General features: G+C 42.3%; 1 protein-coding gene across 32 annotated transcripts in view; it reads right to left on the minus strand.

Moving 5' to 3' along the window:
- SYNRG (synergin gamma) overlaps positions 1-25,605 on the minus strand; it is a 95,302-nt gene that overhangs the window by 14,573 nt on the left and 55,124 nt on the right. For 13 of the 32 annotated variants that reach the window (XR_002337215.1, XM_021067372.1, XM_021067353.1 and 10 more), the window contains 6 exons: positions 21,192-22,139; positions 11,496-11,951; positions 8,820-8,983; positions 7,990-8,043; positions 7,392-7,488; positions 3,113-3,261 (listed from right to left, as the gene is read on the minus strand). Coding sequence is in view for 28 of the 32 variants with exons in the window: in XM_021067372.1 (XP_020923031.1) it covers positions 3,113-3,261; positions 7,392-7,488; positions 7,990-8,043; positions 8,820-8,983; positions 11,496-11,951; positions 21,192-22,139 (1,868 nt within the window). In the remaining 4 variants the exon portion in view is untranslated. Of the gene's footprint in view, positions 1-3,112; positions 3,262-7,391; positions 7,489-7,989; positions 8,044-8,819; positions 8,984-11,495; positions 12,090-21,191; positions 22,140-25,605 lie in introns of all 32 variants that reach the window. The other 19 variants (XR_002337216.1, XR_002337214.1, XM_021067344.1 and 16 more) reach the window with 2 other exon arrangements.

The following is a 25,605-nucleotide window of genomic DNA, read 5'->3' on the forward strand; positions in this document are numbered from 1 at the left end:
TGGTGACTTCTGGGAAAATGACACTGAGACCGGGGAAAAGAGAGGAGTCGAACCGGGAAGGAGAGGCCAAGGCAGCCCAAGCGAAGGAAGGGACCTTACACACGCCACTAAGGAGTTTACGCTTGACTCTGAAGACCATGGAAAGTCCCCGCAGGCTTTGAAGTGGGCTGTAAATGGACACCATCAGATTACTTTTTGGAAAGAACTGTCTGATAGTGGGTAAAAAATGAACCAGTTACTGAAGCTATGCACTCAGAAATGATAAGGGCATAAATGATACACTACGTTAAAAGTGAGTTTTTCATTTTTAATATATTTTGTCACTATGTAAAAAACTATGAATTTTTGCCAAACTCATTAAACTTAACCTCTTGAATTCAGATTTCTAGAAGTATTCCTTATCACTAAATAAACATAATTTCATCACTTCTTTTCATATATTTATACTTCATTTCTTATCGTATTGGGCACAACAGTATTTTTAAAAAATAATTACCCAAACTGTATGATGTAAGGTTATAAATTGAAAAATGGCCCAAGGGAACAAAATAGAGATCCTGGAAATGATTTCGACTCTTGAAGAACTTAATATGACAAACCAGAAGCAACATAATGGTGAGAGGATTTGCCTTTGAAGACATGCCATTGGGAGGGCTGGGAACCCACCTGACTATCAGTGCAGCGCAACAAGAACTGGCTGCTATTTCAGATGGGCCATGCAGTTAAGGGTGAGGGAAAAAAGAAAGAAAATGGAATAGCAAATGCAGTCCAGCTGCGGCAGGAAGATACATTTGACTATTGTGCAACAAAGGGTATTAGCAGAGACAAACTGAGTAAATATGAATATATAAAAATAAAATAGTTTTGCCCCATGAAATACAAAAAGGGGGAAGAAACAGAAGAGGGAAAAAATAACTGATATAATCTTATAAGCACACACATGTGTGTATAAATCTATTACAAATATGAACTACATATGGTCAATGATATTTCAGTGAATAAATGGTCAAAAGGTCAAAAGAGAGAGATGATCATTCCACACATAAAGGAAACAAAAATAGGAAATTATCATTTGGGACATTGAATAGACTCAGGAAATGAAAAAAATTAAAAACACTTTCAGAGAGTCATTTACACACTTGCTAAATTAAGAAACTGACAAAGGTAGAACACAACATGAAGAAATACATACTTATATATTGCTGGTAGCACTGTTAACCAGCCCCCAGCTCCCTGGAAAGTCATGTAACACGTGTAATGACAACGACACGCAGGCACACGTGTACATGTGCAACCACACACACTGACCTCTCAAGTCCACTTGGAGAAAATGATTGTTTCTATTTTTTAATGATATTCAGAGTAAAACTATTCATAACAGAAAAAAATGAAAATAATCTAAGATTCTCAGAAAGTATAAAGGCTAAATGAACCACAGGATAGCAACATGATATATCATACAGTTTTTCGTTTTACTTAGGTTAAAAATTTTTTTTTTTTTTTTTTTTTTTTTTTGTCTTTTTAGGGCTGCACCCAGGCTAGGGGTCGAACTGGAGCTGGAGCTGTCAGCCTATGCCACAGTCACAGCAATGTGGGATCCAAGCTGCTTCTGCAACCTACAACACAGCTCACGGCAATGCCGGATCCTTAACCCACTGAGTGAAGCCAGGGATCAAACCTGCATCCTTATGGATACTAGTTGGGTTTGTTACCGAGTCACAACAGGAACTCCAAAAAAATTTCATGTTGAGATATAGTTGGTATACAATATTATATGTTTCAGATTTATAGTTGTAAATAAATCATAAATCATTTATAGTGATTCTATAAATCATTTATAGTGATTCTCAATTTTAAAAGGTTATATTCCACTTATAATAATTATAAAATAGTGGCTACATTCCCTGTATTACACATTACATCCTTGTAGCTTACTTATTTTATACACAGTAGTTTGTAACTTTAAATTCCCTATCCCTATGTTGCCCCTCTCCCTACTAGTAACCACTAGTTTGTTCTCTATATCTGTGAGTCTTCTTTTTTTGTCACATTCACTGGTTTGTGTATTTTTTTATAGTCCACATAAAAGTGCTATCATACAGTATTTGTCTTTCTCTGACTTATTTCACTTGATGTGATAACCTCCAAGTCCATTCATGTTGTTGCAAACAGCAAAATTTCATTTTTTAAGGGTGAGTAATATTCCATCTTTATTCATTCATCTGTTGATGGACACTTAGACAGCTTCTGTACCTTGGCAACTGTAAATAGTGCTGCTAAGAACACTGGGGTGTGTGCATCTTTTTGTTAATTTTAACTATTTTTTCTTTTATTTTTATCTTTTCTTTTGAATGTAACTTTTTTTTTGGCCACACCTGCAGCATGTGGAAATTCCCAGATGGGCCAGGGATTGAACCCGAGCCACAGTTGTGACCTGTGCCACAGCTGCAACAATGCCAGGTCCTTAACCTGCTGTGTCACAGGGGAACTTCTATATGCATGCATCTTTCTGAATTAATGTTTTCATCATATCGTTTTGTAGAAGGACATACATGAGGACAGAAAAAACTAGAAATGCGAAGGAAGAAACTCAAACCAATGCTTTGCAAGACATGCATACACATACATGTGAATGGAGTAGGATGTAGATAGAGAACGTTTTCCTGCATTCTCTTTTATTTAGGTACAACGGGCCTGGGAGCTATCCAGAAGCCAATCTGGGACTGTTTTTGTTTTTGCTTTTCTTAATGGCTACACCACGGTGTATGGAAGTTCCTAGGCCAGGGAATGAATCCAAGCCACAGCTGGAACTTAGGCCACAGCTGCAGTGACGCCTGATCCTTTAACCTTCTGTACCGAGCAGGGAATCAAACCTGTGCCTCCCCAGTGACCTGAGCCGCTTCAGTTGGATTCTTAATCCACTGCACCACAGTGGGAACTCCCCAACCTGGTACTCTTCAATGAACAGCACAAATGTTATCGCCTTCCTTTAACATAACAGGATACAGGAGGCCCCTTCGCCTCCAACAAGTGCCATCATAGGAACACACGCTCAGCTTTACGGCTTAGGTCTCCGGAAGGAAGACAGCTGCTGATTGTCTCATGGGCTTACCGTGAGTGTGGCGAGTGACATGAAGCCGATTAGGTTATTCCATACTTTATCGATGTCCTTTAGCAGCTGCTGGAGTTTCTCACTGCACACTGCAGTGGCTTTTATCCCCAGCTCCACTCGCTTGGTTACCCTGTACACCTCAACAACACCTGACAGGGTGAGAGAGGAGAGAGTTAGGTGCTGGAAGCGGAGAGAAAGGCCAGCAAGACAAGGCAGCCTTACTGCTGGCTGATACACTGGGTGGAAAGAGGGACTGTACCCGGAAAGAGGTGAACATATTCTTCCTTGCGACCAATCAATGCTTAACGCTCAAGTGTAAACTCACTGGTAAGGACATGGACCCTAGAGCGACACTGCCCGGATTTGAATCTCAGCTCGGCTGCATAACCTCTCTGTGCTTAAGTTTCCTAATCTGTAAAACTGGGATAATAATAGTACCTCCTCAAAGGATGGCTGAAGGCATTAAATGGGTTAATACTGTAAAAGGCTTATTAGAACAGCAGACATGAAGCAAGTATTAGCTATTTTATTCTAGCTTCTTTAAGAGTCCATCTGTTTGAATTTGGGAAATACCATTAAACTCAATGAACATGGAAATATTTACAGTTTAAAAGAATGCAAATGTCAGTATCACCACAAAGTATAGGCACACTTCACTTTATTATGCTTCACTTTATTTTGCTTATATATATATATATACATATATATATATTTTTTTTTTAAACAAATTGAAGGTGTGAAGCAAATCTATCAGCACCATTTTTCCCAACAGCATTTGCTCACTTTGTGTCTCTGTCACATTTTGGTTAACTCTCACACTATTTGATGGTACCAGGGTAGTCGTTTTGGGGTGCCACAAACCACACAGCATGTGTTCTGACTGTTCTACTGACCTGCCATTCCTGTCACTCTCCTTCTCCTTGGGCCTCCCTATTCCTTGAGACACAGTACTCTTGAAATTAGGCCAATTAATAGCCCAACACTGGCCTCCTAAGTGTTGAATGAAAGGAAGAGTCTTACGTCTCTCATTGCAAATCAAAAGTTAGAAATGATTGGAGATCCTGTCGTGGCTCAACTGGTATCCATGAGGATGAGGGTTTGATCCCTGGCCTCGCTCAGTGGGTTAAGGATCCAGGGTTGCCGAGAGCTGTGGTGTAGGTCACAGACATGGCTCCGATCTGGCATGGCTGTGGCTGTGGTGTAGGCCAGCAGCTACAGCTCTGATTTGACCCCTAGCCTGGGAACTTCCATATGCCATGGGTGCAGCCCTTAAAAGACACACACACACACACACACACACACACACACACACACACACACACACACACACACACACACACACACACACACACACACACAGCTAGAAATGATTGAGCGTAGTGAGGAAGGCATAGCAAAAGCCATGACAGGCTGAAAGCTAGGCCTCTTGTACCACACAGTTTGCCAAGCTGTGAATGCAAAGGACAAGTTCTTGACGGAAATAAGGAGTGCTACTCCAGTGGACACACGAATGATAAGAAAGAAAAACAGCCTGTTGCTGGTATGGAGGACATTTTAGTGGCTTGGATAGAAGATCAAACCAGCCACAACATTCTCCTAATCCAGAGGAAGGCCCTAACTCTCTTCGACTCTATGAAGGCTGTGAGAAGTGAGAAAACAGCAGAAAAGCTTAAAGCTGGCAGAGGTTGATTCAGGAGGTTCAAGGAAAGAAGCTGAAGCTGTCTTCATAACATCAAAGTGCAAGGTGAAGCAGCAAGTGCTCTGTGGAAACTGCAGCAAGTCATCCAGGAGATATAGCTAAGGTCATTAATGAAGGTGGCGACACCACACAACAGATTTTCAGTGTGGGTGAAGCTGCTTTGTACTGAAGATGCACCTAGGACTTTCATAGCTAGAGAGAAGTTAATGCCTGGCGTCAAAGCGTCAAAGGACAGGTTGCCTTTCGTGTTAGATACGAATGCACCTGGTGACTTTAAGTTGAAGCCAGTGCTCATTTACCACTGCAAAAACCCTAAGATTCTTAGGAATTACATGCTAAATCTACTTTGCCTGTGTTCTATATAAGTGGAACAACAAAGCCTGGACAATAGCACATCTGTTTACAGCATGGTTTACTGACTATTTTAAGCCCATTGTTAAGATCTACTGCTCAGAAAGATTCCTTTTTTTTTTTTTTTTTTTTGTCTTTTTGCTATTTCTTGGGCCGCTTCCGCGGCACACGGAGGTTCCCCGGCTAGGGGTCGAATCGGAGCTGTAGCCACTGGCCTATGCCAGAGCCACAGCAACGCGGGATCCGAGCCGCGTCTGCAACCTACACCACAGCTCACGGCAACGCCGGATCGTTAACCTACTGAGCAAGGCCAGGGATCGAACCCGCAACCTCATGGTTCCTAGTCGGATTCGTTAACCACTGCACCATGACGGGAACCCCTAATTTAATTAATTTATTTTTAAATTAAAAACATTTTTTTTAGGGCCATACCTGAGGCATATGGAGGTTCTCAGGCTAGGGGTCAAATTGGAGCTACAGCTGCTGGCCTACACCACAGCCACAGCAACACGGGGATCTGAGTTGAGTCTGTGACCTACACCACAGCTCGCAGCAATGCCAGACCCCTGATCCACTGAACGAAGCCAGAGATGGAACCCACATCCTCAAGGATACTAGTCGGGTTCGTTTCCGTGGAGCCACTATGAGAACTCCTGCACGTTTTTTTTAGACAAAGTTATTGCACACTTCAGACTACAGCATAGAGTAAACATAACTTTTCTATTCACCAGGAAACCAAAAAATTCATGTGACTGGCTTTACTGTGGTGGTCTAGAACCAAACCTGCAATATCTCTGAGGTATGCCTGCAAACAAGGAATATCTCACGCCTCCAAATGCCCAAAGATTTACAAACTCTGTGGCTTCATGTATCTTTTATAGACCTAATAGGACACAGGCTGGTTCTTTTCCTGTGGTCTCTGAGTTATGGCTGAACTCTTCCAATAAGGATAACAGGAGCCAGGCATGTTCCCTCCCCCAGCCTCTCTAAGAAAGGAATGGAAGAACCCCGGGGTCTTTGCTGGGACGTGCTCAGCCTGTGTACAGTACTGTGGCTTGTCCTGCCTTCCCCAGAGAAAGGGCAGGAATTACTGCCCACTCTAAGCCAAGTGAGGGGGGTTCTAAGACAATCTTTCATATGAGGAAACAACTAGAAGGAAAGACAGGCGCCCCATTACCAGGTGAATATCTCGTTAATGAAACAGAACTATGCCTGCCTGGGCAGGAAAGAGGAACCAGGGCGAGGTGGCAGGAGTGAAGGAGAGCCCATGTCCCTTCACAGCCGCTCATCCAGCAAGTATCTGCGAGTGACTCCTGGGTGCCAGACACTGGTCGAGGTGGTGGAGACCCAGCAGTGAGCAAAACAGACCCAAACCCCTCCCTTCCTGGAGGCTCATTCTAGTGGAGGGAGACAGATAATAAATAAGAAGAGTAAGTAAAATATTGAAGATGTTTAAAGGTGAGAGGGCCAGGGAGAAAATGGAGCAGGGAAAGGAAGGGCCAGGCTGGGGAGAGGGGATACGGTTTGAGTAGAGGCCAGGGAGACAGCACTCAGAAGGTGACATTTGAGTAAAGATGTGAAAAAGACTAGGGCCCAGTGCATGTGGCTCTGGCCCCGGGACAAGCCTGAGCTTGGGGAGGAGAGGACCACTGAACTGGATGGAGAGCGAGGTTTCACGTTGCACTCAGGTGTTTGATAGCTGCAGGTGGCCAGGAAGTTAAGCAAGCTGTGATTGTCAGAAGGGGCAGAAAGGAAGAATTCAACAGAGCTTGGCAAGAATTGTTCGGTGAGCCAATGATTTAAATTTCTTCTTTTTTTTTTTTTTTTGGCCGTACCCACAGCATGTGGCGGTTCCTGGGACAGGGACTGAATCTATGTCACAGCAACAACCTGAGCTGCTGCAGTGACAACACCAGACCCTGAACCGCTATGCTGCAAGGGAACTCTCCAATAATTTGCCTCATCTAGTTCAGACTCTTTGATAAAGCAGTAACATGATTTTATACTGCTGCTATTAGATGTATAACAAGGACTCGGAAACCTGGCCAGAGACCTTAAGTCAAATAGTTGTTCTTGTCTGTGACTTAAGTGTCTTATCTACAGATGTAGATGCTACTTAGTAAAATCATATGAGGCTTAAGAGATCTAGATTAAACTACTTAACACAGCACAACCGAAAAGACTGCAAAGGGTCATGATTTTGAATAAGTCAAATATAAAAGAACATACCTAATAAATACTCCATGCCTTGAGCTGACTGAATTACCTCTGTGCATACAGAACTACTACTGATTCCGTTTAAGGTATCATTTGCCTTCTTAATGACCTATAAGAAATGAAATCATATCACCTTATATAGTCAAGAAAGGTCCTTACAAATCAATACACTATTAGTAGAAAACCCGATGGAACGCTGGGAGTTGTGAAAAAGCATGACTGATTGATGTACGTAGAGGACTATGCTGAGACAAATCCGAACATTTAGTTTTGACATTGAAGAAACAATCCTCCATTTTTGGGGAAGAGGCAAGATAGAGGTTCTTCAGCTTAAATATTATTTTAATTTAGGCAGAGACGATGATGTCATTTTGTTACTTCTTAAACACAGTAACAGAAGAGGGCACAGTGGACGAATGAGCTGTGTCTGCTACTGTAAATGTGACAGAAGCCTCATTTAAGACGTGTGACTTTTCACACCACTTCTCTTTGCGCAAGGCCATGGTAGGGCTCTCCGCGAGTTTGCCTCTGTCCTTCAGCCCAAAGAAACCAGAAAGGCAAAATGACAGAAGAGGCATTTCCGTGGAGCATGTGAAAGTGCCATACTCACCTCCAGGGCGCTCCCTAGACACCGCTGCCATTCATAAGCGTATCTCTCATTCTCCTGCCAATTGTATAAAAAGAACCGGGTTAAATGGCTAAGCCGGGAATGCTATTTATGATTTCTGTCAATTCAGAGTACTAAAATCACTCTAGTCCAAGCGCTGTTTATCCCTAATGACAATTTTTAATTCCTGATAAACATAACTTCCAAGCATACGACTTGTGGTGACTCCGAGGGGAATGTTTCATAGTGGAGCCCCTGTGTAAACGCTGCCTCATTGTAACATATAATTACAATAGCAGAAGCTTCTTCAAAGGCACCCTCCATGCAGGTGTCTAGCACAAGAGCCAGTATCAAACCACCGGCTTCCTGCTCCACTTAGGAAGCTGTGTGCATGTGTACGTGCAGGTGCATGCATGTGTCCGTGTAGGTGATGAGAAGTCTCCTCTCAGGAGGAGTGCTGAGAGTGTCGGATGGAGAAAGGCAGCATGCAACAAAGATCCACAACATTTTCCCTCTCTCCTCTATTTTGATGTTTTACCACATCCGCTAAGAGGAGAAAGTCCACGTGCTCAACAAGAATTCCCTTCAACACCTCCCTCCCTGTGAGGGCCCACGACTAATTCCAGTTTTAGGGTCACTAGCTACTTTCAGCGATGCCACATCTGGGAGGTATCTCCATCCAGGGCTACTGTCACCATTCTCTGACTTAATTCCGTGTTTTGCTCTGGTGCCTTGTGGCGCCCTGCCCCTTGTCCCCCCAGGTGAAAGCCACAAGCACTTTTTCTGGAGGGGGGGCCTCAGTGCTTAGCCCCGGGGGACGACAAGTGGCTCACCTCCACCTCCCCCGTCAGGTCTTTGTACTTGTCGCGGATGACAGGCAGGGCAGGCTTCTCGCTCAGAGTGTTGGAGCGGTCTCTGAAAGGCTGCTCCAAAGCCGGGGAAGGAGAAGAACGGCTTATTTCTTTATCGCCAAGGCTCAGACTCCTCTTGTGTGATCCTGGGGGACGTGCACAGCACAGTCAAAGGTTCTGATTGCTCAGCCTCGTGCAAGGAGAGGCGCTCCCAGGACAAGGCCACCCTCTTCTTTAGACATTTGTGTCTGGGGGTGTTCGGAAACACACCCCTCCTTCAGACTGTCTGGCAGGTTACATGTTGACCCCTTTCCTGTCCTCTCTTGCTGAGTTCCCTGCTTTTAATTTTCTCCATTGCTTCTCTGAGCAATGACAATTCTTCCGTCTTTTTTTCTTTTCTGACTTTTTAGGGCTGCACCCGAGGCATATGGAAGTTCCCAGGCTAAGGGTTGAATTAGAGCTGCAGCCGCTGGCCCACGCTAAAGCTATAGTGACACAGGGATCGGAGCCGCATTTGCGACCTTCACCGTCGGTCACGGCAACACTGGATCCCTAACCCACTGAGCGAGGCCAGGGATTGAACCCACTAGGTAGGTTTGCTGGGCCACAATGGGAACTCTTCTTCCATAATTCCAGGTACAGCATTACTGGAGTGTGGAGGACTAAAGCATCTTTCTAAGTATCAGTGCGTAAGAGGCGTGTTGCTTGTCCAGTCATTAGCTAGGGACTTGCACTGATTTCCTCCACCTCTCAATCGAAGGGAAATCAACGAGCCCTTCTGTCAGGGTAGGAGTAAAGCAAAAGGGCCAAACTCAAACGCCTTCAGAGAGCGGCAGGCAAAGGAAACGAGTGAAGTAGCTCGGCTGGAGAGGGAAGTGGTGGGAATGTGACAGTGGGACAAGCACAGCTCATCTGTGAGAGGGGTTGTCACTACTCAGCTCCAGCTGACCGTCAGGAGGTAGGAATGCAGGCCTGGTACTGCCAGATGCCACAACTTTGCAAGAAAATTAGAAATTCAGGTTGTAAAGTGTCATGGTTTTTATGTATTGGTGATTGCTTCACACATTAAAAAAAAAATAGGAGTTCCCATCGTGGCTCAGTGGTTGGTGAACCGGACTAGCATCCATGAGGTTGCGGGTTTGATCTCTGGTCTTGATCAGTGGGTTAAGGATCTGGCACTGCCATGAGCTGTGGTGTAGGTTGCAGATGAGGCTCGGATCTGGTGTTGCTGTGGCGCAGGCCGGCGGCTGAAGCTCCAATTTGACCCCTAGCCTGGGAACTTCCATGTGCTGCTGGTGAGGCCCTAAAAGACAAAAAGACAAACAAAAAAACAAAAAACAAACTCAAAAAACAAACCAAACAATCAACACAGGTCTGCAGAACGGACCTAGATCCCCAGCTATCATGTTGCAGCCTCTGGATTAAAAGATACAGTATGTAGCCAGGGAATAAGAGCAGAGCGATTTGCCCACAAGGCGATCAAACCATTTTTCTGGCTCCTGTAACACAGTACACCTCTAAGCAAAACAAGAAATGAACAAGAGACTGTGTGCTATGCTTGCTTTTAGCCCCAAAAGCACGAATCTGAGAGATACGGTTTAATTTCAGTTGAGTCTCAGGAAACCTTTTTTTTCTTTTTTTCTTTTTTTTTTTTTTTTTGTCTTTTTAGCTATTTCTTGGGCCGCTCCCGTGGCATATGGAGGTTCCCAGGCTAGGGGTTGAATCAAAGCCGTAGCCACCGGCCTACGCCAGAGCCACAGCAACGCTGGATCCAAGCCGCGTCTGCAACCTACACCACAGCTCACGGCAACACCAGATCCTTAACCCACCGAGCAAGGGCAGGGACTGAACCCACAACCTCATGGTTCCTAGTTGGATTCGTTAACCACTGCGCCACAATAGGAACTCCTTTTTTTTTCTTTTTAATTGAAGTATAGTTGATTTACAATGTGTTAGTTTCAGATGTATAGTAAAGTAATTCGTATTACATATATGTTGTTTTTCAGATTCTTTTCTCATATAGGTTATTATAAAATATTGAGTATAGTTCCCTGTGCTATACAGTAGGTCCTTGTTATTTATTTTACATAAAGGTAAACCTTTTAAAAAAATAGTTATCTGTCATAGACTCTGATTTTAAACACTGGAAAATCCATTTCCTGCTAACCCAGGGACCAACTTATTCTTTTTTTTAAATCCATGCCCATGGTATGTGGATGTCCCCTGACCAGGGGCTGAACCCACACCACAGCAGTGACAACGCTGGATCCTTAACTGCTAGGCCACCAGGGAACGCCCTAGTTTCTTCTTTTCTTTCTTTCTTTTTTTTTTTTGTCTTTTGAGGGCCGCACCCATGGCATATGGAGGTTTCCAGGCTAGGGGTCTAATTGGAGCTATGGCTGCAGGCCTACGCCACAGCCACAGCAATGCAGGATCCGAGCTGTGTCTGTAACCTACACCACAGCTCATGGCAGGGCCGGATCCCTAACCCACTGAGCAAGGCCAGGGATCGAACCCACAACTCCATGATGGTTCCTAGTCGGATTCGCCTCCACCGCACCCCGACGGGAACTCCCCCAGTTTCCTATCCTAAGAAAAACATCCAGTACTGCAGTGGAAGAAACCACAACTGTAAATTCTACGTTGAAAGCCACTCACCTTGAACAGAAAGGTCAAAGGTTGCCAGCTCGCTTTGGATCATTTCCTCACTGGACTTCATTTTGCCTTGTGAATTGGCCACTAGGAAGTCAAACTTGCTGATCTTGGGCTTTTCACTTTGAAACTCTCCGAAGTCATCGGCACACTCTCGGGGGGTGTCGTGGGAAGTGCTGCTGGAGGCTGGGCTTGGGCACGCGGCCTCCTGGCTCCACTCAGCTGCTGGCAGGTCCTGTCTGGTGAAATCCTTGAAGTCCGCGCTTTCATACTCCTTTTGCTCGCCGGCCTGCGGAATCACCTCTTTAAAATTGGCGAAGGCTGGAAAGGTCGCCTCCGGAAGGGCGTCCTCGCTTGCGAAGGTCGTGACTTTGGAAAGGGATGTCACGGTGAGGCTTTCGGAACTGCCGAAGGACGTCTCTTTCTTTTGAAGGACGGAGGCAGCTGGCGAGGCTCCACTTCCTGCTGGGAGGACAAATGGAAAGAGTTTTCTGCCCTGAGAGGCAACATCCCTGTCTGACCAGTCACAGCTCGTAAGTGTGCTCACTGCCAAATTGCTACTGCAGGTTCCAAAGGCAGCATGTTTTAAGTCCTCTATATCTGAAAGGGAAGTAAGACCCCACAATTAGAGGCAAGCTCATGATTTAGGCACAAAGCCCTAAGCTCTGCAGAAGCACAAGGTCTAATGTATTCGATTAGTTTTATGCGATGCTGGAGTTGATTAAATTTAGAGCTTGTACTCAACCGAAAGGAGCTGGGCTGTAAAATCTGCTCTTTAAAAACCCACAATAGCCTTGAGTTGGCATTTATATTTAGTAACACAAGAGGCATTTTCTTTGGATATTAAAATTCCAAGAAAAAGATAGGTTCATTCACCCACGTATATACACTGATATAATAATAGAGTCATTTAATAAAATTGTCCCTTCACTTACAAACTTTAAAATGTATTTACTACATTCCCTGCCCTAAAACAAGCCTCTTTTGTTTTGACTTTGCTGGAAAATGTTCCTTTTAACATTTGCATAGTCATATGAAATGTTATGTGACAAACTGATTAAACGTTGACAGCTTCTCAAAACTCAAGTGATAATCATGTTATCTAACTTTTAATCAATTACTACGAGTTTCTCTCCAGGCAAGGCCAAGTGTGAGCTGTTAATGAAGCGGTTACTTACCGAGTTGTTATTTTGGTCAATAGGGACGTCCTAGTGCTGTGATGGAGTGTGAGGAAAGAAAAATCAATCTAAACTACTTTAGCTCCTAAAAAAACAGAACCAAAGGCCTGGCTGCTCCTGGGCTCCTCGTTCTCCTTCAACTATGTGTAATCCTCTCATTTTATTTTATTTTATTTTTTGTCTTTTGTCTTTTTGTTGTTGTTGTTGCTATTTCTTGGGCCGCTCCCGCGGCATATGGAGGTTCCCAGGCTAGGGGTCGAATCGGAGCTGTAGCCACCGGCCTACACCAGAGCCACAGCAACGCGGGATCCGAGCCGCGTCTGCAACCTACACCACAGCTCACGGCAACGCCGGATCGTTAACCCACTGAGCAAGAGCAGGGACCAAACCCGCAACCTCATGGTTCCTAGACGGATTCGTTAACCACTGCGCCACGACGGGAACTCCTAATCCTCTCATTTTAAAAGAAAGGAAAAAGGAAAAGAACAAAATGCTGGGGCAGAAGATGCCTTTTACATTCTTAACATATGTTTAAGTAACTTAAGAGGGGGCACAAAAACAGCACAAAGAATAGGTTTTTGATTTAGACAGACCTCGATTCAATGCCCATCTACGCCTTGTGTGACCCTAGGCAAGCTATTTAATACTTCTTAACCTTGGTTTGTTTATCTGTAAAAAGAAGAGCCGGTGTACTTGGAAGGGCTGTGTTGTGAAATTAACTGATGACGGGTGTGTAAAGGGCCTGGCCAGTGCCTGGTGATCTTTATACAGCATTGGTTGCCATTAGCCTCAAATTTAGTTGCTGCTTTGAGGCCTACAATAGAGCTGTTTCAAAGTAAAAATGAAATGTCAGCCCATCATTTTAGCGGTCTTAGCAGGGAAAGGTGCTCACTCATTTTCATAAAGCAAAACCAGGGGAGGCTGAGTAAGGCTGGTGCTGAGAAGCCACCTCCCCAGCAGCACTGTCCCTTCAGTCTGGCTGAGAGGCTTGTAGTTTCATTTCAGTCATTATATGTAAGGTAAGATGGCCAAACATATGACTCCCTCTCGGACACCACAAACATGGCTTGTAAGGAAAATGCTCAAAAGTGCTGGGACCCAAATTTTCCTAACTCGGTCAACAGGTGTCCAACCCTGGGTCAGGTTCATTTTGTCTCGCTTACACAGCAATGCTGCCCAGTTTATAAGAGGGAAGGGGCCCTTGACATGGTCTTCTAACAGTATACCCCAAATCTCTCTCTCTCTCAACCCTCTGAGGAAAAACAGGGTATTAAACGAATACAAATGGAAAACCTGAGATATAAAAAAAAAAAAAATGCCAGCCAGTGAAAAGCTGGTAACTTTCACAGAACAATATATCTTTTAAAATTCTGTAGTGCAAAGGGTAGCCTTCGAGTTTAGCCTACTAACCGGGAGGGAATAAAAAGGTGCAGGTGAAAAATGTACAGTTTAGAATGAATGAAACTAGTCTCTAGCTCGTGTTTGCTTTCTTCACTATTTAAAGGGATCAGAAGGTGTCCTGACTCAGGTGAGGTGAAATTCAATCAGGAGCAGATGCAGTTAAACACAAGAGGAGTCTTCAAGGGGTACATTCAGAAGAATGTTTCCCAACATGAGTATTTTTATTATTAGACCCTACCAGAAAGCTCTCTGAAGAAGCTATATTTTGAACCATTCCCAGAATTTCATGTACTAAAAGGGTAGCAATTTTCCTAGAGGCCAAAGATAAATTTAATAAAAATTAAGCTCTTGTTCAACTATTACAGCCAGATTGCTATGGTAATAAAAAGACCCTTTTGTGCAATTATGCAACAAGAAAAAAAAAGTTTAAAAAAAACAAACAAAAACCAGAAATGACTTTAATATAATCAGGTAAAAGTCATTGTATTCAATAAGAGAATACATTAGCTGAAGAGCTTTTAACTACTCTTATAATAATACAGGTCTTCAAAAAAATCTTAGTTTTATTAAAAATGACAAACATAACTTCTTGCCTTTTGGAACAACACACATGGAAAGACAAAAAATGAAATATTTTATATTTTAAAAAGTAAAGAGTAATTATACAGGATATATGAAAGTCAAGTCTCAAAACTGATTTTTAAAAAAAGTTTCAAAAAATTTTTTTCTTTTCAGGGCTGCACCTGTGGCATATGGAAGTTTCCAGGCTAGGGTCAAATTGGAGCTGCAGTTGCCAGCCTACGCCACAGCCACAGCAACACCAGACTTGAGCTACATCTGCAACCTACACTGCAGCTTGTGGCAATGCTGGATCCTTAACCCACCGAGCGAGGCCAGGGATTGAACCCACATCCTTATGGATACTAGTTGAGCTGCAATGGGAACTTCAAAGCTGATTTTTAAGTTTTACTTTTGCCTATTTATTGGCTATATAGTATAAAAAAATTCACTGAAGTACAATTCATTTGCACTCATAAGGAAGCACTGCTATTGCAAAAGGAACATGAGAACACTGTATTCTTAAACTTTCCCATTTATAAACAGTATATAAATAGAGTAATATTTTCTGGCATGGTGAATACTAGTAAACCATTTTATAAGAAAAAGATAGTAAATCAGTTCACGGAGGGCAGGTTAAATCAAGAAAATGCTTCATTTCCCATGTTCACAGTTCTGTTTTCTACGCATTGCATGATCTTAAAAATATCGAAGATTCTACAGGAACTACAGTAAGAGTAACAGAAGCTCTGTCTGGAAAAATAACATGGAATTACCCACATTTTATTTTGTAGGTGGGTTTTCAATTTGATAGCTGAATTCTGAAAATTGCAAGAGAAAAAGGAAAACGGAATGGATGCAATAAAAGGAACAGAGAATCACCATCAAATTTCCAATTCTACCGGATAACTCTTCGGCTGTGCTAGGTTGAACTGCAATCGCACACTGATGGTATGTCAAAATGTGTGCTTTAATGTATGTATTTGTTTGCAACCAGCAATGTCCTATTACTGAGGCCAAAAGAATAAACTATACAATATGCTTTCCGTCATGGGTCTTAAATAAGGACATGGGGTCACTTGCCAGCATAAGCAAGAAATCTATCAGTCTCTTCCAGAAACCTCAACTCAAATCCCTTCGTAATCCATTGTACATGAAAACAAGGTATTTCCTGGAACAAAGAATGTGAGCTGCCACAATAGGACACAGAAGGCCATACTGATTGCCATGGGCATTTTCTAAAGCTGTTAGCATATGCCCAGGTGATTTAAGAGTTACTGGCTTTTGAGAAAGGAGTTAAGAAAAAAAGAGGTACCTGTGCAAATTCCGCCATTCCCTAGCAATACAAATGGTCATCAGACTAAAGTGACCAAAGAGCTTTTAATTTCCAATACTGATTTAATCCAAACTCCATTTACCAAAGTAAATCATGAAATATTCATACACTTGGATGTCTTTCCATTCCTGGCCTTATGCTACCTTCTGAGTTCAGCATACTCACATTCTCTAGTAACTACAGAACCTGGTCCAACTGTGTCCTCTAAGGGTCAAACACTCTGATAAGTGTTGTTGAAGAAAACAGGAATGAAAGTGACCACAGTGTAACATGAAAGGCCACAAAATGCTGCTGTATAATAGCCTTCTAGTGTTTTCCAATCTGCATAGAACCCCCCCATTCTTCATTTGTACTGACTTGATAGATTTGTATTAAATCTACAGTTTAAATGCTGGGAAGGCTATTGGTAAATATCTGTGGGTTTTGGGGTCAGTGCTTTAAGTTCCATAAAGAAAGGTGGCAATCCTGTGGATATTTGCAGTCAGAGGAGGCTGGAAGGCCAAGGAATAGTGTCAAGATCTGCAGTGGGATTGCTTGTGGCCATCAATAAAAAAGCTCATCAAAAAACCTTCGAATGAGCACAGAAGATGTCAATTACAACTGGAGGCTTTGGGCCATGCAAGGGGGGAGGGCAGCACCCAGGAGACCCTCCTATTTATATGACACTATAAACACATCACCCTATACAGCTCCCGGGCCGACATTCTCCAGAACCACTTATCAAAAGTACTCAACTGATGGAAAAACAAACCTGGAAGCAGCACTTTAAAAAAAATAAACAGTTTGATTCTTTGAGTTATTTTAGGATTTAGCTTAGCTGCTTTGACATTACCAGTATCCTCTTCATGTTGATAAGCTACTTTTAAAAATCAGCAGGGATTTTAATGTGAAAAATAGACTGTAAAATGTAAATATATTTGCATAATTTCTCCGGTACTGCTGTGTGAAATTAGGCACCAACCATATCTTACTTTAACTTGGCACGGGGATAAACAAAACAGTATTTGTTTGTTGGAACTTAAAGACTATAAAGTTCTTCAAGTCTTGATGGCAAGTTTATATTATTATCTATATTATTAAAACTGCCTCCCTAAAAATTATCTCACTCTGGAAACACTAACCGATCAATTTGTGAATGGGATTACATTTTATGCACAACTCCATTGTCATTTCTTGCACCCTGCTCACATGAAGAAGGGAGTTAAAATAGTCCCAGATGCACCAATCCAGCACAAGATAATTCCACTGACAAAGAAATTCCTTAGTCAAAGCCACCACAGGACTGGTCCTATACATGGAACCAGAAAATCCCAGATGGAGGGCAACTGGTATTATTAGCGGCTACACCAAAATATCTTTCTTCCAAATGAGTTAGTGTACCTTCTCATTACAACATCATACGTTTATACCAGGTTCTGGAAACCAAATGCTATTCAACATTCTAAAGCATTATGCTCTGGAAAAGACGACAGTTTGAATGGCAGACCTAGATTTTCTAAGAGTTAATCTAAACCCTAATATGCATTTTTTTCACCTCAAATGGCATATTTCAGATATTGCAAGTAATCGCTCAGAAATCCTATTTAATATCCTCACCTTCAATGGTTTAATTTCCTTTCTGCCTCAAATTTTTAAAAAGAAGGAACAATGAAAGCTTCAAAACATAAGAAAAAAAAAATTGTACCATGGAAACAACCTTTTCCCCCAAGGTTCTCTTTGTTTTTAAGTTGGTCTTGGGTTTCTGATCTGAAAAACAACAGTGTTTATTCCCAAGGTTTTTCACTATTATCAGACTCTACACTGGAAACTAAATTCCAAATTTGGCCCCTCTTGTTGCTAACTTTTGTGGGTCCTTCTAAAATTGTTTTCTTAAAAATGAAGAGTTTAAAGCCTACTCTGCCTGAGACATTCCCTAAAACTGTTTGAAGAACTTTGCTTTACGGACTAAGTTAAAAAGACAGAGGGTGGCGTCCTAATACCTTCTGAGGTTGGACAGGCAACAGCTCTACAATTAGAGGGTGGAGTACCTGACCTCCAACTCCAACCCAGTGCAGCCTTGAAGACTTCCTAGTATGAACACTGAACACTTTCCATGACAGAGATTATCAATCTAAAGTCAGTTTACGTCTACTCTGCTCAGAAGCCCATCTCAACACCATGTGATCATTTAAACTAATCTTAACAGATACCTAGTTAGTAACACAAGCGACCCTCTTTCCCCAACACTAAACTCTTAGTTCTTCCCCTCTCCTCGTGGCGTGACTCCCAGGGGAGAGGCTCGGAGATGTTCACTAATGAGGTTCACCACTAGAAGAAAGGCCTAAAATTTCTCCCTCGCTATTACGTAACGTAGTGTAAGGTTTACACTTTTTTTTTTTTTTGAAATTGTAATCCAGTGCCATGTTAAAAATTTAGAATCAGTGGAACTAGGAGGGGAAAAGGCTAAAATGTACCAATACTTTCTTAGGAGAAAAGGGTTTGAGAAAACGAAATAAACAAAAAGGAAAAAAACACCCTCTGACCACAGGAGGGTTTAAGCTTGATGTAGACCAGGGATTTCTTTGGTCTAAACCTGGAAAAGTACAAATTACACACATCCCCACACTTTCAAAATATGCCAAAGAATTATTTATTAACATAGGACTTACAGATCACAAAAGAGAGTGGTACAGAAGAGCTGGAAAAAAAAGTCATCAGAATAAGCATGCAGATCAGTATTTGCAGAGGAATATACCAAAGCAAGTTTGAAAAGGCACATTCACACAGAAAATGTCTAAATTGAAAAAAGGACATCAGAAAAGCAGCCAAAAAAATAATGATAGGCTCTGATTAAAATACAAAGATTTTCAATGTCAAAGAAGAAGCTACTTTACAGGTAGGTAGGTAGGCAGGTAGCTACAGAAGTCTTGCTAACCCTTTGAGTATCACAAATGAGGGTCAGCTCTTGCTGCCAACAAAACCAGATGATCTTAATGACTGCACATCAAGATGCTTCAGTGCTGAGAGATTCAATTTACTTGGGGGGACAAAGGCAGCCTAGTTGAAATTATATGCAGCAAGGGCTCAAAGGGTTAAATGTAATAATATGCAGAGAAATCAAGCAATGTTATTAGTATTATCTACCTTTCATACAAGGCGAGAATTAAAAGAGACAGTATCCCCTTCAGAGTTAAGTTAGGGTTTCCAGACAAGATCAAGGTCCAGAGATAACCATCTACTGGGTTTTACTCTCTCTCCATCAGCCCCCGTCTTATTTTTCCAACAACAAGTACCTTAACCATCAAACTAAGAGAGCAAGAGATACTGCAGTTGACATGAGGATAAAGTAAAACCAAATTGCGCTGGAGAAGCCCCTGCCGTTTTACCCTCTCCAATACAGTTTTTACACAGCAGTGTTGCTCAGGAACGATATAGTTCATTGGTCAGACATCAACCCCTTTTAACAACCACTCTAAAGGGATACTGCTCCTTTCAGAGGGGAGGTTTACAGATCAAAGGCAGGGAACAAATCTGCTCTTGTCAGTATCCTCAAACTGGAGAAACTTGGTTTGAACATTACAGGTTCCAAGCTGGGAATGTTCCAAACATACATAAAAGGACATGAGCACAGAAGATTATTTTAACAGATCAATCAGAACAAGCTCAGTCACAAAACCAACCAACCACCCTCCCACCCATGAATGGGGGGGTGGGGAGAAAAGAAAAAGACAACCCAAACCCAGATTTGACTCTTTCATAAAGACATCTAGCTTGGCACTGTGAAAGAATATAGATTCACTTTCAGAAAAATAGCTTCTAATTAACAACTTCTTCAGAGTCCAAAAAGGCTAGTATACATGTGATGAGACTACTAAATAAAAAGCCAGTGTTATTGTTCAGAAAATGGAGCATTTTGCAATCAACTGCTGTGAACTCAAGCAGCTCATACAAAAAAGAGCAACAAAAATCACTCTAGCAAACAAACAGCAGCAAAATAACAAGAAAACATCTGAAGAAAAGTGTGGGGGGGAAGAAAAAAAAAGAAGTGGACAGGCAGGGGCCCCAGGAGCCCTGCGGCCAGCCCACTGCACTTGGCCAAGGCCTCAGAAGCAGCCCGTGGAGCTCACCACTCCCCCAATACCATGCTCCTGATCCAGCGCCCCCTTGAAGACCTCCAACACTTCCATCGCCCGGGGATGGAGGCATTTTGTTTTCTGTCTTACCAACGTGATGGATGCAAAAGCCATCACGCTTCACGATTTCTGCCTGCGTCTGTACACGTGGGTGTGACCTACGCGTCCCTCGCCAGCTAAATGACAGCAAACCCTTCACACGCGTAATGCATTTTCTGGAAGAGTACAATAATGCTGAGATATTTCTCATTATTAAAGGCCACAAAATAGGTTTATCTTTCTATATACATATCAGAGAACAAAACAAAGTAAAAACTAGGACACTTGGGAATCTAGTTTTTCTGACAGGAAGTTGGACTAGAGACTATACTGCTACATGTCAATCCATTACGGACTTTTAAGAGGGCTCCCTTCTAAGATGTTTCCCAACATTTTATAAGAAAGTTAGTAATTACCCTAGTCTACCATCTACAAGTTTGTTACCATCTAACACTTCAGTAATGGAGTTAACACTGAAAACCGTGCCTGAATTCCATCAACAACACAGGCCCTCCTCCTTGCCGGACCGGGCTCGCGGGGCCCGCACGCACAAGCTCTCTCCCTCTTCTTCTCTTGTAGGGACGTGGCAAACAGGAGGACAAATGGCTAGACAGTTTACTTTCCTGGCTTAACAAGAGTCAGTTCCTGCAAACCAAACCAGATAGTCTATTGGCAGCAGCCAAATATACCCAAGAGAAGAAAAAAGAAGGAAACACTGACCTCACTCACAGACATGGAGGAATATCACCGACACCGCAAAAATCCTTACAAAATGTCTGGCCATGTGGCGTTCGTTGAGCAATGGGTTTTGATGTGCCTCTAAGACCAAGGTGGTGTTCGATTTCAAACGTAAAAATATTTTAGCTATCCAATCTGAGTTCCATAGTGTGTATGGTCTCCATATAGCCAAGTATCCATAGACTCAAATTTAACACTGCTTTAAGGGGACTGGCAAGGAAGAGGTTAATTATTTGACCTTCGTAAAGGGGAGGAGCCAGAGCCTTACTCAGTTAACACCCACAGAACCACCTGTGAAATCTACATCACCATCACCAGAGCAATCTCACCAATTCCTCACCTGCAGCAGGAGGATGCTGGCCACTAACTGTTGGCAAATCCAAAGAGCTATCAGACATGACATGCTTAAGATCGCCTCCCACATCAGCCAGTTTCATGTCAAACTGAACAGAGAGCGCATCTTCAGAGTCCTCCTTGCCGACGCTGCTGCCCCCGATGGAAGGGAGATCCAGGGACTTCACCGAAGCTGAATCTTCTTTGGTGTGTCTGAAAGCCACTGCTTTCTCTCCCAGGGATTTGTCCGAGTTCATGGAGGACAATTTGCTGGAGTGGAAGTCAGCAAAGTCATCATCGCTCTTTCCTGAAGGAGTGTTCTCTTTCAGCTCTTCAACACCTAGTCCCGGTCCTTCCAGAGAGAGCTGTTTGAAGACATCGTATTTGGTGGACATGGCAGCTGAGTTCTGTCCACTCTTCCCGGTGCTGCTCGCACTGCTGGTTAGAGGGACAGGACTAGATTCCTCTTTAAGGGCCTCATATTTGTCATCTGACTTCTGCTCAGAGGAAAGAGAACTATTACTGAAAGCCATAAAATCTGCAAAGTCATCCTGCTCCCCAATAGATGCTGGACTAGAATATTCTCCAAAAAGGTTGAAGTCTCCAAAATCATCAGCCAAACTAGAAGTTTTAGTTGATGCCAATGCTGTCATAGTTGCAGCAGAACCTGCTGGCTGGGGTCGTGTGGAAACGGATTTTGATGCACTAAATGCAGTTGAAAAGGACAATGGTTTCTCGCTGCTGGAGGTAACTGAGGAGAACATGTCTAGGTCTGCTAAGTTCAGAGGATTTTTCACTTGGGTCTGTGGTTTCTGTTGGATAGTTCCTGAGGGGAAGGCTGCTGGAAAAGTTTTGTCTTTTGTGGGTGGCTCTAGTGGTGAGATACTATCGGCAGTTTTAAAATCGGTGAAACCATCATCAGTTCCCGCAGATCTGAATTCTGCAAAGTTTTCCCCTGAAAGAAAAAAACAAAGAAAACCGCTGAGCTGAAAAGCATATAATGCAAAGCAGATTAAATTATAAGCACATTACAGACCTTTCCCTCACTGGCCTGACGTTATTTAACCATAGTCTAATAATGACCCTATCGAATATCCTTTCGTTTCCACACTAAAGGCTAGTGATAGGGAAATAAATACAAATCAAACTGAGTGCGCCTAACGGTACTGCTTTCATTTGCTCATTTCAGTGTGAGATGTCTGTTGGTGCCAGAGCTTCCAGCTAGCCAAAAGCATTGCTCTTGGGACTTTTTTCATTATGCCTAGCCAGCCAAGCATATGGAAGAATGAGAAATAGGAGCTGAAGGTTCATGAAGAGAGGCGTATTAAAATAGTGGCCCTTTAAAGATAAAATGTGCTATGTTGTGATCAATCAGAAAAAAAAAATCATAGGTACCAATGAAATATTATGAGAAATCCCACATGTAGCATTTAGGATGTATAGTACTCTATTCAACCTGGCACTTAGAGCACATGGTTAGACACTATGTGATTTTGCTTAAATGTATGGAGGCATTAATTTGAAGAACTCTGATGAAAATTATTGAAAAAGCATCTACTTATTTGCAATGCATTTTTGCTAAGGGCACATTATAGTTTCTCATCATACTCTCCGACAACTAAGAAGAATCTTATAAAAAAAATCCATGAGTACTTGGGCTTTTCTTAAAATCGGCCATCACGCTGTACCAATCAGTACTTATTTATTAAAACTAAAAGGGATTTGAATACCAATTCCATTTTTAAAAATTTCAAGAACTGGTTTTAAACTTTAGTTTATATTGTGCTACTCTGAGGATGGGATTACTGACAGAATTTTTATTATTATTATTTTTTAAGTTAGAGAAAATAGGTACCAAGGTATTTCTCATCAATAAAGAAATGCAGTTAAGATACTGATAAAAATCTGGACCCATGGATCTTAATAGGGTTTCTCTTCTTTATTATCATAGTAATGTTATCACTTACAGGTATGAGGTAGGATGCAGATGATCTCAGTTTTCTAACAGCGCCTAAAGTTTCATAAAATAGTCATCTAATAGTTCCATAAAATCCATTAGGTTGGCATTTCCATTGCGGCTCAGCAGAAAACGAATCTGACTAGTATCCATGAGGACGTGGGTTCAATCCCTGGCCTCGCTCAGTGCGTTAAGGATCGGTGTTGCTGAGAGCTGTGGTGTATGTCGCAGATGCGGCTCGGATCTGGTGTTGCTGTGGCATAGGCCGGCGGCCACATCTCCAATTAGACCCGTAGCCTGGGAACCTCCATATGCCTCAGGTGCAGCCCTAAAAAGAACAACAACAACAACAAAATCCACTAGTAATGAACACCAGAGATAAATATAAATAAAGCTATACCAACATCACTTATTATTTAAAAATGAGTGCTATTTCTGGAGAGTTATAAATTAAAATACAAGCTTTAATTCTTCATCCATTTAAAAAATTCTATTTTTCCCTAAAAATGAGATACAGAAGCATATGAACGATAAACGTGTTCATTTATTTATTTTTTGCTTTTTAGGGCTACATATGCGGCTTAAGGAAGTTCCCAGGTTAGGAGTCAAATCAGAGCTACAGATGGCAGTCTACACCACAGCCTCAGCAATCCGGGATTCGAGCTGTGTCTGCAACCTACACCACAGTTCACTGCAATGCCGGATCCTTAAGCCACTGAGCCAGGCCAGGGACTGAACCTGCATCTTCATGGATCCTAATTGGGCTGGTTAACCACCGAGCCATGAAGGGAACTCCATAAACATGTATTTAAAATCAAAATATAATTCTTTAAATTGTCATTAAAATAATACAGACTTTATATTGTGCTTGTAATATGATATACACTTTGATTTATCATATGAAAAAAGTATAGAAAATAACTGAGGGAGTTCCCGTCATGTCATAGTGGTTAACCAATCTGACTAGGAAACATGAGGTTGTGGGTTTGATCCCTGGCCTTGCTCAGACGCTTAACCAATTCACCAGCCAAATTTACCAGTGCAGAGAGATCTATTTAATATTATTAGGGAAATTTTAGAAAAAGGAACAGGATTCAGAATTTATTTTATGTTTTTACATAAACCACTAATAAAACAAAAGTCAATTTCACAAACCGACAGGAGAAGCAGATATAAAACTTAAAAAATTGCCCTAAAATTTTAGGCAAGTATATCATTGATAATATTTGTATTATTTTTGTAAATAAAAAGGTAATAAGCAGCCAATTTTGTCACAGTCTAATTTTTAAAAAATTTTTTTTGGTCTTTTTGCCTTTTTTAGGGCCACTCCCGAGGCATATGGAGGTTCCCAGGCTAGGGGTCGAATTGGAGCCGTAGCCAACGGCCTACACCAGAGCCACAGCAATGCGGGATCCGAGCTGTGTCTGCAACCTACACCACAGCTCACGGCAATGCCGGATCCTTGACCCACTGAGCAAGGCCAGGGATTGAACCCAAAACCAAAACCTCATGGTTCCTAGTCGGATTCGTTAACCACTGCGCCACAACAGGAACTCCACAGTCTAAATTTTTGATGTGCTGCTTTAAAATATCTGTGAAATTGACAAGTTTTTCTTTATTGTTTTGAAAAAAAGTCACAGCAAACTAAACTTACTGGTGAATTGTAAAGGTTTCCATTAGAAATGTAAGCTGAGTGAAAGGGTTAAAAAGAAATAAAAATGGGTGGGTTTACAAGTTCAAAAACAAAGGGCATTTGGGGACAAACAAATTAGCTGCAGTCACTGGAAGCTTGTTTATAATGAAAAGGTACATTAAGCATATATTAGAGTTCATGGGTAGCTTCTTAGCCGACTTCTGAGTCCTCATAAGCTTCCCTCTCTAATTGCTACTTTCGAGGCCCTAAAAACATTTCAAAAGAAATCACTTTTTTTTTTTTTTGTCTTTTTTGCCATTTCTTGGGCCACGCCTGTGGCATATGGAGGTTCCCAGGCTAGGGGTCCAATCGGAGCTGTAGCCACCGGCCTACGCCAGACCACAGCAACGCGGGATCCGAGCCGCGTCTGCAACCTACACCACAGCTCACGGCAACGCCGGATCATTAACCCACTGAGCAAGGGCAGGGACCGAACCCGCAACCTCATGGTTCCCAGTCGGATTCGTTAACCACTGCGCCACGACGGGAACTCCAGAAATCACTTTTTGAGAAAACTTCAGTAAGTGTCGTTTCTTTGTGTGTGTGTGTGTGTGTGTGTGTGTGTGTGCGCGCTTTCCTCATCTATTTTAACTTATGGTTTAAACTGTAGGGGTAGAATAAAGGCAATATTATTAAACTCTGTCATCTGGACTTAAGAAACTATAGCTCTGACCGTAATTCTATGAGTCTCCATAAATTCTAAGACACCAACACTGATGAAGCCAGTCCAATGTATTTCGGAGAGGGTCGGGGGCTGGCCCTGTCTGTGGC

This window comes from Sus scrofa, chromosome 12 (genome assembly GCF_000003025.6).
Source record: "Sus scrofa isolate TJ Tabasco breed Duroc chromosome 12, Sscrofa11.1, whole genome shotgun sequence".
Classification (NCBI taxonomy): domain Eukaryota; kingdom Metazoa; phylum Chordata; class Mammalia; order Artiodactyla; family Suidae; genus Sus; species Sus scrofa.